This window comes from Oxyura jamaicensis, chromosome 20 (assembly GCF_011077185.1).
Source record: "Oxyura jamaicensis isolate SHBP4307 breed ruddy duck chromosome 20, BPBGC_Ojam_1.0, whole genome shotgun sequence".
Taxonomy (NCBI): Eukaryota; Metazoa; Chordata; class Aves; order Anseriformes; family Anatidae; genus Oxyura; species Oxyura jamaicensis.
The window spans coordinates 14,524,091-14,538,209 of record NC_048912.1 but is presented as its reverse complement, the minus strand read 5'-3'; the positions used below and the strand labels follow the sequence as shown (position 1 = coordinate 14,538,209).

The following is a 14,119-nucleotide window of genomic DNA, read 5'->3' as shown; positions in this document are numbered from 1 at the left end:
CACATAATCTCTGCATGCATCCCTCTAATCTTGTACTGTCCGGTATTTACCTTTGAAGTCAAAGGCTCAGTTCTGATTTGATTATAGATCTTCCTGAGAACAGCTGGGATTTTTTTGTATTTCTCATAAGGAAATGAGTAGGATAGCTGGACAGCTTAGATCCCTTTCTTTAGAGAATGGAGAATAATCAAAGCCTAATCCTTTCTTTTTAGAATAAATAAGTAAATAAAAAGTCAATGTTTCCTGGCAGGCTTTAAAAGCTTTTCATCTATGAAGCCGTGTTGTTTCTTCTGATTTATTTCCTTGTTTTGCTTTTGAATTTTAAGAACTATTGCATGAAACAGGGCCTGTGTGTGTTTTTTTTTTCTGAGGCCTGTGAGATGGATTTTTCCCAGAAATTTGTGTCCACTAAATGTAATTTTAAAAATAACGGCAATAAATGTATGTCCTATTTCTGTGATTCACTCCCGAAGTGGGGTATGTTCCTGGGAGAAGCTACAGATTATAAAATTTACACCCATGTTTTTCCCCTTTCCAGAAATGTAACTAAGTCCATCGTTTAAAAGTTCATTATCAGTTGAGAAGAACAAATATCTAAATACCAGAAGATGTGATTGGTTAGTCTAAATCAGTTTCTTCTAATATATTTTATCCATATGTACATGCCTTTATATGGAAGGCATGTACGTTTAGTAGCACAAAACCTGGTCTGTTGCTGACCTCCAAGCACAGCATCCTCTGTGTCTCCTTTTTCTCATCCAAAGTGACTGTCTGGCATATTTCTCTATCTCAAGGATCCAGATCCAAATACACCAAAAGGGTTCCCAAGAATTACTTTGCCCAGCTGCTGTTGTCAGTAACAGGTCTTGGCTCTGCCTAAGGTCAGGTCGGAGGTGAGCATTTGACTATGCAAGCAGTGTTGACTTCACTACATTGAAGTAATTCAGGAAACCCCTCTGAATTAAAAGAGAAATTGATACAAGAGAAATCAAGGCTCACCTGTTTGCCTCTGTTCCTCCCCCAAGCCCTACTCATCTTGTGTTCTTTGTTTCTCAGGGGATAAGGCTGGTCAAGCTCCAAGTAAGGACACTGAAAAAGCTTCAGGCTCTAGGAGAGATCACCTCCAGGTCCTCAGGACTGCTTATCTCAATGATGTGAAAAAGGTTTTGGACAAAGGCACTTTCAGCCATTTCTACGAAGCGCTGTTAACTTACAAGAAGACAGATAACTATGATGCTATGATACAGGTGATAGCAGCCCTCACCACTGAGCGGCCGGAAGACTTTGATCTCCTACGAAGTAAGGGGTATTTTAAAGCCATTATTTAGTTGAAAATAACATGTAGGTGCTATGAGCACCTTTCACTGTTCATAGCTAGTTTGCAAATAATAGGCTATCTGCTGGCCTTGACTGCTTTGATGGGGGCCTCTTACTGTGCTACATAACACCTCAGTTTCACCTTCTCCCCTGTCTCTGCTGTGAACTTCTCTGTGGGAAATAATACACACAGCATATTCTGGGAAGCACTGATAGTTTTATTTGTTTGTATAAAATCTCTCCTCAGGGTCAGTGGGATATTGTTGTCTTAATCTCTCAAAAATTTTAGAAAACCAAGTTTTTCTGTTGTGTTAACGAATCAGATCACTCCTGACACAGTGAAGAGCAAGAGGGAAATGAACTGTGTGGCACTGTGAGTCATAATCTCCCCCTGAGCATTCTTACAAACAGAGTCAGTGTCCTTGCTGAACAGATGTTTTGACTGGAGAGGGCTTTATGGTGGAATTGTGTGCTTGGCAGTAAATTATAATTGTGTTTTTTTTTTAGAATTCTTATCTGTGGGTTGTGAATCCTTGTCAACCAAACAGTAATGAAAGATTTCCTTTCTGAGAAAGGTTTTTCAGATATTGCGTATATGCTTGATTTTTGCTAGATCAGTTGTCAGCTGAAGGATTGGATCAGATGTTTATGGTTAGCTGTAGACAATGGAAAAATTTCTGGATCAGTTGAGATTGGTTTTGATACCAAATACTCATCTGTCTACTGGCAAGGAAACCTGTAATTATTAAAAAAAATAATCAAAAAGATGAAGTTTTTCACAAACCTGAAGATACTCTGAGGAATATGGATGATATTGTTCAGCTTCCAAAGAATTGCCTCCAAAACAACAAGTCTTCCATGGTCAGGCATTTATCTTAACTGTATTTTCTTTTGGACAGGGTTTTACATGTTTGTGCGTCCTCATCACAAAGAACAGTTCAAACAGATGTGTAAAGATTTGACTGGAATGGTCTGCGGTGGGAAAGAGAAGCAATTGCAACACACAGTGCAAGGTGAAAGGAGTCCTCTGAGTTTGGAGAGGTGGTGCACTAAGGCAGAAAACAGCCATGTACAAGGTAGGGCATGAACATTTCTCTGACGTTTAGATTCTTACTGACTTGCTATGATGGGTAGCATCCAACAACCTTAGCTGTGGGCTAGGGCCTTCTCACAGTAGGTATGATTAGGTATGATTAGGTATTAGGTATGATAAGGTTTGATTTTCCTTTAGGAAAATCAAAGCAATTGGCCATGTCCAAATTCCGTTTAGAAAATAAAAGTAGAAGATAGAAGGCAACAAGAGATGGGGGAGCACGAGAAAACAAGAAAAAAATCAATCATGGTGCCATCTTCTTTAAACTGTGACATGGGTAATGACAGAAGGCAGAACTTCTGCACCTAAAGTGGGGAAGAGTGGATCAAGATCCACTGTGTCTAGGAATAATTTACCACAGAACTATTTCAGTGTAAAGAGTCTTTTTCAGTAATGTTGTGTAATACCAGAAACTTCTGTTGCCAATCAGTTTAGCCAAGAAAAAAAGCTGTTCTTCTACAATGAGAACTTACTGAACTTACTGCTAATTGTGTTTGGTAGAGTCTGTATGTTGTGTTCTGCGCTACACTGTACTGTATGCCATTGTTTTATGATCAGATGCAGCTGTTCCTAAGAGTGAGGTGCCAGAGAAAAATCAGAGAGAGACTTCCTCCTTCAGCTTTAACCAGGAAAATAAACTTGAATTGCCAAAGACTGAAGAAGATTCAAAAGAAACTAGCAGAGTACCCAAATGCTCTGAAGTTTTACCTCTCTTTCCCCTAGAGATGGAACCAGAGTATGGTAGGTACAGATGAGATCTCCTAGACGCAGCTCCCTAATTCTCAGGAATTAGGGTAAATTATAGGACTGAGAATTATGCTGATGTTCTATGAAATGAGGATTGGTTCATGTATTTGCACAGGTGCAATAATGTTTTGTATGTTTTACTGAGAAGAATTTGTACTTTCTGCTACTTGCATCTGCTATATCAAAGTACTTTGCTGTCTTTATCACAATGATGTAATAGTTTCCTGAGAACTTAGAGATTTTTCTCAACAACTTCCTTGTAAAGCAAGGATGTAACCTCAGTTTCTAAATGGAGTTCTGAAGCACTGAGAGATTGAATGAGGTCATATGAAAGAAATAATGCAATAGGGCCCTGCATTGCGTTATTAACATACAGGAACCTCTTCATAAAACTCATGGTCATTGGCTTCTGGACCACACTGGAAGCACACATGCATGAGAATTTCACAGGTGCTTACTGAAATTTAGTCATTTCTCCCCCCCCCCCCTCTCTCTCTGTGATCTAGGAAGATACCAGTGCTCTGCCTGCAAATCTGAGGATGACGCGCCTTTTAAATGTCCATTCTGTGCCTTCACTCGCTGCAAAACATGTTGGGAGCAGTTCTTAAAGGTTATCTTGTTTATTAGTTTCACTTTTTTCCCGAAGCTGCTAGGGAATCTTGTGCTTTTCAGGAGAACTGTGTGGGCAGCTGTGGAAACAGAATTCCTCTGTTTACAGAGAGGACACCCAAATCCCGATGGAAGTTCTACCACTTGAGCATTTCCTCTGTCATCTTCCTTTTCCATGTTCTGCAGTGTGAGTGGAGGCAAACCTCATCCTTAGGCTTCGGTTTTGACACAGAGGCAGCTCCTCTTGAGCTACCTTCACATTTTCCCCTCCAGAGTTATGCAGGCAATAAGCTGTGGAGTCAACTTCTTTTTTTGTTGACATTTGAACCATTATTTTATTGCTTAGTTTCATAATTTTTTTCAATCTAAAAACGTCCTAAAAGATGCTACTGTGAGGTGATGCAAATTCATGCTGAAATATCTCCCATGTTATCCTTTAGTTTAATTGTTCCTTTTCTGCCAAAATATAATAGGGCTGCCAAGCTGTCCTGGATCTCAGAAGCATTCGCGTATTCTTTCTGGATTTGAATAGAAGGGATCTTTGTTTGCTGTGTCAGCTCTTCATCCTGAGGGCACTTAATCTTTGAAATGAGTTTACTTTAATTCCTAAATTCTGCCTGCCATTCTCACAATTAATGGCATTTCTACAGCTAGCAGTACTTCTAGTACTGGCCCTTCTTTCTCGAGGTTTTGCTAACTGTGTATTGATGTTCTAATGGCAGCTTTCTCAGAAAGACTATCAGCATCTGCTGCTTCATGAACAACAGACTGTCCTTCAGAAGAGATTCCAACTGTAGGAAGTCATGCCAAGGATTTTACTAGCATGCGTTTGTAATCTCTGCTGCTCAAGACTCAAGCTGGCTGAGGAGCAGAAGTAGAGCCCTGGGGAGTTTGTAGGTTAGGCAAGCATTTATAATCCCATTCTTAGACATTCTTAGAAATAAGAAGGGAGGGTGCTGTGCTGTCTCAGCCCATAAAAATCTATCTTGTAAGCGCCTGGGGAAGAACTCACTCCTTTTGCCAGTAAGATGTAACTTGTAATTGTGCTTTTGTCAGCTTAAGAAATCACAGAACTAGAGTTATTTCATATTAAGCAATTGTACTGCTGTACTATGATTTTCATCTTGAGAAAGTTGGTAATTCTGAGGTCTGGCTTTCTCCTTACTCCCCAAAGTAATGTGCGTTTTCATATCTCATAGATAAATCACAGGACTTGCTCAGCCTTGGTTTTTTTAATTGCCCCTTTTGTGATTACCTCTTAGGTTGGGGATTAAAACGGTCTGACCTGCTAGGTTAGACTGTATTTCAGGTACTCAGTACAAAAGTGCTTGGGGAAATGAGTCATTCGCCATGGGGCATTTGTTACAACTACCACTTTGGCAATTTACCTGAACAGCCTTGCTATTTACAATAAGACTTCTTCCCACATTTGTACCAGATGGTGGCAGGACAAGAATATGTCTGCGTTGTCCTTAGCAAGATGAATCAGAGCTTTGCGTTGTGGTAGCGTACCACGGCCCTTTGGAATGATGGAGTTGTAGAATTTGGATAGATGAGAAGGAAGAGAGACAGTTTAGAGCAAATCATAAGAGTATAACAGCAGACATAGTGAGTCAGAGTAAAGGTATGTCCAACCCAGCATTCTGTCTGTGAGGGCAGCCAAAAAAGGATGGCTAGGAGAGGATATAAGAACCATGGCGCGGCTGATGATTCTTGCAAGTAATCTCTCAGCCCTGAAACTGTTTGCAGCACAAGAGCTCCCTGAACCAAAGGTAGCTTCTGTGTGTTAAGAAGCTTCTGACAGATTTCCATCACTGTGTCCAATTCCTTTTTAAGACAAATGAACATCTGTCATCCATATCCTCTGGCAGACACTTGCACAGCTTAGTGAAGCATTATGTGAAGAACCGTCTCCTTTCTTCACTGGCATTTTGAACCTCTTCTTGTTAGTTCAATTTAATGCTCCGCTTGTTTAAAAGGGACAAACACAGTGTTCTCCCAGTTCTCAAGAAAACTCATCGTGGGTGGATTTCCCATGCTTCGTAAGTGCACCTTTGGAATTTTTGTCTCTCTAAAGACACCAATCGTTGGATCCACCTGCCTCCTCTGTAGACAACATAAATCCAAATGTGCATTTCTGATAATGTTTTTCTTGCTCTGAACAACAAACTGATCTGTGTGGGGGATGTAAGAAGCATCTTCTCGCCAGCTGAGGCCTTTTGTTCTACAGTTCAAGCACCTCTCAAGGCTCAGCATGAGTGACATGCGATCGTCTTTGTTGTATAAATCATGAAACTATATGGTCTTGTCACTTTTCTCATCTTACTCATGAAATACCGTTCTAGTGATCAGTGGTATATACCAGTATACAGCAACGTTAGCTCGTTTCTGATACGACTCAAGTGGAGTTTGGTTACTGAAAAGCCAGATATCCCTGGGTATTACCTTAGGACCGATGCAGACAGACATTTCTCCTGGCGATCAGGCAAAATGTATTCTCTGCTAGTTGTGTAGAAGAAAGGGAAAGATGGCTCAGTGGAGAGCACAGGATTGCAAACAGGAAGATTGGTCCGTGTTCCCCTGAAACCAAGCACAGAGGAACCTTCTCATAATATTCCCATCCTCGTTTCTTTCCACGCACTGGTTCATTGTACAGACAATTGACTTCATTCACGGCAGTGGCTGGGTCCTCTGACAGGTTGTGTCTGTAGCCTGAACTCTCATCCGATGGTATCAGAGGTTTGTCAGCACTGACTGGGCTGGATTTACAAACTCATCTTAGACAAGTTACTCACTGCATTTCTTCAGCTCAAATTCACTGCAGTGCCTTAGCGAGGAAGTGACTAACAGCCTGTAACTCAAAATGCAATGACTTGGGTTTTGCAAATTTGTTTTCCAGTTCAATTTAGTGAAACAGCTTAGTGCAGTAAGTTTTGGAATATATCTGAAACTTTTGGATGAGCAGACAGCAGTCACTGCAGCTGGAGGGGCGTTAGAGATTCGTGCTGCTGCGAGGTCGGTCATTTTCAGCATGTTAGGGAAAGCATCACGTGGAGTGTGCCTGTACACGCTTCGTTTGGTTTTAGATTTCTGTGCGGAGCCCTATTGCTGCGTTTCGATGGTTAAACACATAGTTTATTCATGGGCCAAATGCCTAAAGGCCAGGCATTTTCAATTTTAAGATTTAGTGCAGAAGGAAACCGAAACCTGCGTGAAGAAATGGTTGGCCACATACCAGTCTTCTGCTGTTCAACGAGAAAGGTGTGTGGTGGGATGAAGAAATAATCGTATGCGTATGGCTGCAAAAATCTTGACCCCATGTACCGCTGATGTCCTAGTATGCCCACTTCCTTCTCATCTGTGCCAGAGGAAGCAGGAGTTCAAGGAACTCGTGCACGATCTTGCAGGATTTACTGGCAACAGGTACTTCACAACAGCTCTTGCAGGTTCTCTGTTTCCTTATTCCAGTATCTTAGTTTTCCAGGTATGTTGCAGCTGTAATTAATCTGAGACAACTGCTCTAAAATTTGTTGCTACTTCACTGAGCAGCTTTTTTTTCTTCCTTTACTAGCAATTAGATAAGTGGCTGAGTGGTGATACTGCATTTTAAAATAGTAGATACGCTATCTTAAGGACTATCAAATGACTAGCATGGCTTATATTTCATGTTGGGCAATGGCAAACTTGACAGAGGAAGTTAATGTATAATCTAGGCATTTTGTTCATTTACTTTTATAGATTAAGAGGTGCCCGCAATGCTTCAGTGATGTGAAGAAGAAGCGATTAACCCAATCTTTCTTCTGGTTATAATCTCACCAGCAGAAAGGGCAAGTGCTTCTCAGCAGAAATGAATTACTGGACTCTGAGTCTCAAGCTGAAAGCAAGCTGGATGAAGGTTCCTTTAAATATGTTTGGTCCTCGAGTCTGGATTGCAGGCTGTGCACCAAAACGGGTAGTATTTTCCTACAATCTGATCAGGTCTGAAAGGTCTCTGTCTCTCTTAACGCTGGCAGAAGACAAAGCAGTATCGTCCTCTGTTGGAACTAAGATGGTGATCGTATTTTAGCCTGTAAATTCTATTGTGACTTCTCTTAGACCAAATTTTATATCCTGGAGGAGGATGTCATCAGCTGGCCCCTTCAGGTAATACCAGTTCCTGGAAAAAACCTACAAGAGTACTACAGTGGAACTGAGCTGGCTACGATACCAGGCCAGAGGCCGGACTACCCGGGCTTACCACAGTGGCGTTCCTAGAAGAAGTGATTCACGTTCTGCTGGTGTTCATCAGCAGCTGCTGTCTCCCAGTAGCAGAAAATACAGAAATGAAGATTTTGTTTTAAAACAAATTCCAGCGGTTGGATAGTGAAGGGATGCCCCCCTGCGCCTGCTGTGCATCCCAAAGCCCGACTTCCTTCCGTAGTGCTGGAGGTTTTGGAGGAGGTTTTGTTTTTTAAGGAGGTTTTGTTTTGTGCTTCGTACTGATATTCCTGTCGTGCCCGTATTATTTGATCTTTACCTTCCAAGAAGAAAAATGAATTAATTGATTTTAATCTCCAAAATAAATCAAGTTGGGTGAGAAAAAAAAATCCTTGATACTTCCACTCTCTGTGAGTAGTGGGAATAAGCAGTTAACTTAAAAAAATTGTATCGGTAGCTTCTTTTAATTAAACTATAAATAAAACCATTTTTATGTCTTGGTTGGGTTTTCTTTTTTTTAAAAAAAAAAAAGTTTTACCACATAGAAGAGCAACGGCAGCAGAGTCCCAGGGCCCCTGTAAGTAAGCTTTTCTCAGCCTGTAGGCAGATTTCACATCAATGGAATTTTGGAAAATTGATATCAATATTTGATGTCTTCAAACTGAAAGGTAAGCCGTATTTTAACAAAAACTTCAAAGATTCTTATTTCCCGCAGTTAAAAAATTCAAAACCAGTGACACTTCAAATCTTGTAGTTGTGGAGCTGTTGATCCTCATGGAGAAATTTCTAAACTTACCCCTGTTTAAGAAAGAAATAAAGAGCTTTACCAGTCACATTCTCTTGATGACCAAATACTTCAGTTTATTATTCCAGTGCACTATTGATACTGTTCTAAACTCTGAAAACAAGAACAAAGAATGCAGAGAAAGCCCTACATACTCCAAAAGTGGGGAAAAGTACAGCAAATGTTAACCTGCAGGATTTCTGTGCGTTTATATGGAACGTGGTAAAAACGAACAGCAAAAGATTTGGAGATAGGGTGTCAGGAAGGCAGGAATGCTAATCTCTTGTCCTTTAAAAGGGCTCAGTTTTTAACAAGTATAGCAGTAACTATTGTATTACAGGAGTGGTGTTTTATTTTTTTTTTTTTTAATAATAATAAAAAGACTCAGGAAAAGCAGCCTGGGCCAATGCTAACGTGTTGCTCTCGGCAGCTTTGGGGCCATCTGATTTTTTTCCACGTGGTGCAACCCCCTCAGCTGCTTCTCAGCAGGTCCCAGCAACTCAGCAACTTCTTTTTGGATTCCCGCCCCAGGATGTGCTCAGGGCCTGGGCAAGCAGTGGACCAGGATGTCTAAGAGCCGAGTGAAGGCTGGGAGCTGCAACCTGTACGAAGTTCTTAAATAGGATAGTTCAGGGCTTTGTCTGCTCTACGAAGACCTCTGGGAGAACTGCAACTTACTGCTTATGCCACTGGAGGGAAACCACAGCACAGGAGAGCATGGAAGCGTTCATTGGTGACCAGAGCTATGAAACTCAGCTTTTTTGTGTCGTGGAATTGCATCGCACCAGCTTCTCGCGTCTGGTTTTGTGCCGCTGCCTTCTTGCAAGCGGGACAGGTGAATGTAACACCCGTAACGGTGATGTGAGAGCAGCCCTCCCTCACGAGCCCGTCCTCGTCTGCAGTTCATCTGCTCATTATTTAATGTTTTAACAGCGGAACGTAACAGTTCTGTTAGTTTGAATCTTCCATGACCCCAGTGTGGTCCTCCTACACGTGTTTAGTGCTGCTTCCTCCCCCGAGATCCCTGCTTCCCCTGACTCCTTGTAGAGCAGGGTGTCCAGGAACCAGCTGTCAGGATGTGCTGCGACAGGCAGAGAGCAGCCCTTGGTCATCTTGAAACAAGCTGAATTTACGAGAAGAGACAGATATAGTACCTTATTTTCTAATGTCCAGAAAGTGAAAACAGGGCTGGTTACTAAAACATCCACGTTAATATATGGTGAGAGGAACTGATGCAAACTACTGACTGTTCGTGGAAAGGAAAACCTATGCTGGGCACTCCTTTCGGGTTTTGGGAAGCAAGTGACACAAGAGTTACACATCATGAAGGAAGTAGATATTTATCTCTTTATTGCCCCTGCCTTGCAGTGCTATGACTATAGAGCTGGCCTCAATTTTAGTGGTGTGTCACTGAAACCCCCCGCCTCACACACACATTTTCCTAAATAAAGCTGAAAGTATTCAGAACAGAAACCAAACAACCAGCTCATCAGGAAAGAGATGAATGGTATTTTTGCTTTGGTAAGTGGCTGCTTATAAGTGAGTGAGGCATTTCCTTGCTTTTCTCTGAATATTAGGAAGAAACCCAATTTTGCAAGAGTAGTTAAAAAATCAATGCTTCCGCATGTTTTGAAGCTCCCAAAAGTGTGAAACGACACACTGGTGAAGCCAAACCCATGAGAGTATGATGCTGTATTCCTTTCCTAAAATATTTCATCAGGTCAGGAAGGTGGTGGGGAGCAGAGCTGAGCTTCCCCTGATCGGGCAGTGATCCCACAGAGCCCTTCTCGGAGGCTCCTTGGTCAATGAAAAGAAGGGACAGAGAACAAGCAACTGGAGGTCCTTGTTCCACCAGACTCTTGTCCCCCTGGCAGGAAGAGATTGCCTGGAGAAGCCATTTCTGCCCCCTGGACATGGTAGTCCCCTCTCTAAGATAATCTGACGCATTTTTGTCATTATTAAATTCCGAACAGAAAGAATTGGTGGTGCTGCCTCGTGGTACGGCGAGAAGCGCCTTGCTTTCTGTTTGCAGGCGTGCTGCATCCACCGCACGGCACACGGGGACTCCCGTAGCGTGCCACCCCAGACCTGCCACCTCCAGCGACTCACTCACGTCCTAATAACAGCTGTGAGCAGGTTATCGCAATGCTTCGTCACCGGCAGCACGGCAAAGGGTGTCAACGCGGCGTTTTCTAATCTGGGCAGGATGCTCAGCAGGCAGCACAAGAAACAAAGCCATTCAAACTATTTTGAGTAATCCTTCTACAAGTGCTGCGGTGTGACTGTTCATCATTTCAACCAACTCATAAGTTTGCAAAAGCCCAAGTGATCTGATTTCTGTTGCAGCTTCTTGGAAAAGTCTAGATGTGTCAGCAAGAGGGCAGATGGCAAGCCAAGGAACCACGCGAAATCCATGGCAGGAAAACTGAGCTAAGCTTTCTGGCCACCAGGAAAGGAAACGCGAGGGAAATGCTGCTGCACTTCGAAATCCCAGGCTGTTCTCAGATGGAGGTCTCACTTCTGGCTAACCTGCAAAGCGGGACTTCGTGCTTGATCCAAACTAGTGAAATCTGCAATTAATTGATACACGTAACTGCTGAGATGATTGATACACACTAAGGAAGCAAAGCCCCATAGTCCTTGGCTCGGAGATTATGGCAAATGGCATTAGAAATCACTGGGATTCCTCTGGGGCACTACACGTGCCTGAGATAAACCCCCAGTAAAATTAAACCCAGCTGTAGCCCGTCCCATGGCAGGGACATCACTCTTCTGGGTACAGCCCACAGCACGTGGGGCTCTCACTGAACGGCACTTCCTGACCCAAATTTCGAGCCCTCTGACTCTCGCTTGAGTTAGGCTGGAAGCTTGGCCACGGCTTTTTCTACAGCTGGGCTGGGTCGAAGCTGATCCTGCTGGAAGGAGCTTTTAGATTCCTTCTGGATGTTGGTGCTTGCTTCTCTTCCCAGGTAATAAAATACTGGTTTGTTTTGGTTTGCTTCACAGATTGTGGGTTAGCCCTTGTAGGTTCGATCTGTTGTGGCATTAGGAACAAAACCCAAGCGGCTTCACCACCCAGGAGAGGAGCGCAGGAGCTGGGAGCCAGGTCGGTGGCAGCTTTTGTCTCTATCCCAAACATGAATTCTGGGGTTACAGAAGACAAATGCTCAAAAGTGGTGAAATCTCTGTAATGATTTGCAAACGCATTTGGCTGCTGGCTCCTGAGGAACAAAACCCCCACGTCCTCTGACTTCCGCGCTGTAACCCCTTAACTCCCCGCTGTGTTTCAGCAACTTGGCGTTTGCTTTTCGAGGGGCAGACGTACGTGAAGCGGTTTTGACCATTCCTGAACGCCTGCTTGGAGGGCCTCTGAGGGTCAAATTCTGCCTCCTTCTTTGGGCTACTGGTGGGGGAAGAGGGCGTTATGGGGCGGACTGGGGCAGGAGCTCCCAGCTCCCCTGTAACCACGTGCACCTGGTTTAGATGCAGCACAAGCAACTCTTTAGTGCACCTTCTGGACATATCTGCGTGTAAACACGTGTCAAGGTGGGCACAGAAGGATCCCAGCTCTTGCAGAAGCCGCAGATGCTCCTCTATAGGCTTGCATTTCAGACCTGTATGTGTCATTTGGGTAACGCGGCTCTAAAGCCATAAGGAACACCGTTCGTGGTGGCGTCGGACCTCCCGGCACAAGGCAGAGTACAAAATTTTCCAAACTATTTTTTTCTGCGGTTCTGTGGAACGTCTGGGGTTCGATGCTCAGAAATGCTGAGTGGCGTTGGCTAAGTGACACCGCGGAGGATATCTATGGAAACGGGAGGTGCTTGAGAAAAATACAGATTGTGACAGATGTTGGAGAAGCCTATTTTGAGAACATTGGGCTGCTTCTGTAAACAAGCTGTATTCCTGAGTGGAATTCCTTACAGCAGCTGAGACAATGGTGGGAAATGGGTTCAGAGCCCCAGCGTGGGGCAGGCACGGTACCGAGCGCTGCAGAGGAGGCTCGAGGCCTCACAGCAGACATTGGCCCTGACCTGGGAGCAGCGAGTCTGTAAACAGGAATTCCACAGAAAACGGCTCCCGGGAGGATGTTTTAGCCCCTTCATTGTCTCCCCATGGAGATGGTTGAGCATTAAGCAACCGTGCTTGTGGACTGCTTAGTGTTTTAAGACACTATGTACACGCTTTTGAGCGAGAGACGGCTGGTGGCTCGCTGCTCTCCCTGTCACAGAGGTGGGACGGGCGGTGCTGGGCCCCTCTCGGAGCCACCCAGGGTTTGTTAAAGCCGCTGGCCCCCCGGCGGCCTGAAGGATGGGGGGGCTGCAGGGGGGGTCCCACAGCATCCACAGGGAGGCCGGGGGGTCCCGACTGGGAGCCGGGGGCCTGAGGGGCAGGCAGGGGAGCAGGCAGCAGGCAGGGGAGCAGGCCAGGGGGCAACTGTGCCACTACAGGGGGTCTAACACAGAAATGTCGGACTTCCCCGGTGAGTCTCTGTGCCTTAGGATGTGGTGGAAAGTTTAATAACGAGGAAAAAAGCTCCTCTTTTTCTGAAGTAGCTATCTGCGATCACTGGCAGCTTTGCCCTTCCTCTTCGCAGCCTTTCCTGGTAGGAGAGAAGGTGTCTGAGGGGAAAGGGAAAGGCAGGCTTGGAGCACTTGTGGTGGTGCTCTCTTGCCTCCCAGGCAGGGCAGGAGGACAAAGTCCACGGCTTCTGATGTTTTCCAGCAGCGGCAGCGCCCAGGCAAGCACCAGCAAATGCTCTTCCACGTGGCTCTGCTAAGCCGTGCACCACTAAGCCGTGCTCAGCCCTCACCAAATCCTTGGGGTCGGGGATTTAGGGCGATGTGCCACCCCTGAGCCACCGGGATGCTGACCTGCTCTCCTGCTGGGGGCTGCCATCCTGCAAGAGCCTGGGAAGAAGTCCCCGCATTTACATCTAGGGAACTGAGCGTTCCCGGGGGAATTCCCTGCCGTTCCCCCCGGCAAACCCAGAACAAAGCCTGCACTTATCGCAGAGAGCTTTGCAAGCTGAGCAAACCCCACCTGCTTCCTCGCTCGGGCAGGTAAATAGGGCTGGGGGCTCCTGGGGGACGCTGCTGGCACCCGCAGAGCCGTCGGACGGACCGGGACCGGGACCGGGAGCGGGGGCAGGCAGGTGCCGGTACCGGTGCCGGGATCCCGGCAGGGCGGAGGGGTCGTGCAGCCGTTCTCGTTGAGCAAGAGGGGTCTTCCCCGGCGGGGCGGCTCTAAGGGGCTGCCCGCCACCCGGAGCGGAGCCGGGCGGGGCGGTAAGGATGGGGCCGGCACCGGCACCGCGGGCGGTGGAGATGGGACCGGGGCGGTGCCGCCCCCCCCCCCCCCCCCCCCCCACC

General features: G+C 45.3%; 2 protein-coding genes and 1 long non-coding RNA gene across 9 annotated transcripts in view; 2 read left to right on the top strand and 1 right to left on the bottom strand.

The window, feature by feature from the left end:
* The window catches only part of RTEL1 (regulator of telomere elongation helicase 1), a 43,280-nt gene extending 34,829 nt beyond the window's left edge, over positions 1-8,451 (top strand). For 2 of the 6 annotated variants that reach the window (XM_035343555.1, XM_035343554.1), the window contains exons 32-36: positions 1,057-1,299; positions 2,217-2,393; positions 2,969-3,151; positions 3,664-3,767; positions 7,505-8,451. In XM_035343555.1, coding sequence (XP_035199446.1) covers positions 1,057-1,299; positions 2,217-2,393; positions 2,969-3,151; positions 3,664-3,767; positions 7,505-7,576 — 779 coding nt within the window. In that variant the 3' untranslated portion in view covers positions 7,577-8,451. Of the gene's footprint in view, positions 1-1,056; positions 1,300-2,216; positions 2,499-2,542; positions 2,837-2,911; positions 3,152-3,663; positions 3,768-7,479 lie in introns of those variants that run through there. The other 4 variants (XM_035343557.1, XM_035343556.1, XR_004755470.1 and 1 more) reach the window with 4 other exon arrangements.
* Positions 8,452-8,495: 44 nt separating this feature from the next.
* LOC118176602 lies at positions 8,496-9,188 on the bottom strand. Its single transcript, XR_004755487.1, has 2 exons — positions 8,903-9,188; positions 8,496-8,664 (listed from the first exon to the last, which is right to left on the bottom strand). It is a non-coding gene; the product is annotated as an uncharacterized LOC118176602 (long non-coding RNA).
* Positions 9,189-13,674: 4,486 nt separating this feature from the next.
* The window catches only part of TNFRSF6B (TNF receptor superfamily member 6b), a 6,334-nt gene continuing 5,889 nt past the window's right edge, over positions 13,675-14,119 (top strand). The window contains exon 1 of one of the 2 annotated variants that reach the window (XM_035343607.1): positions 13,675-13,810. The gene's annotated coding sequence lies outside the window, so the exon portion shown is untranslated. Of the gene's footprint in view, positions 13,811-13,874; positions 13,903-14,119 lie in introns of those variants that run through there. The other variant, XM_035343608.1, reaches the window with a different exon arrangement.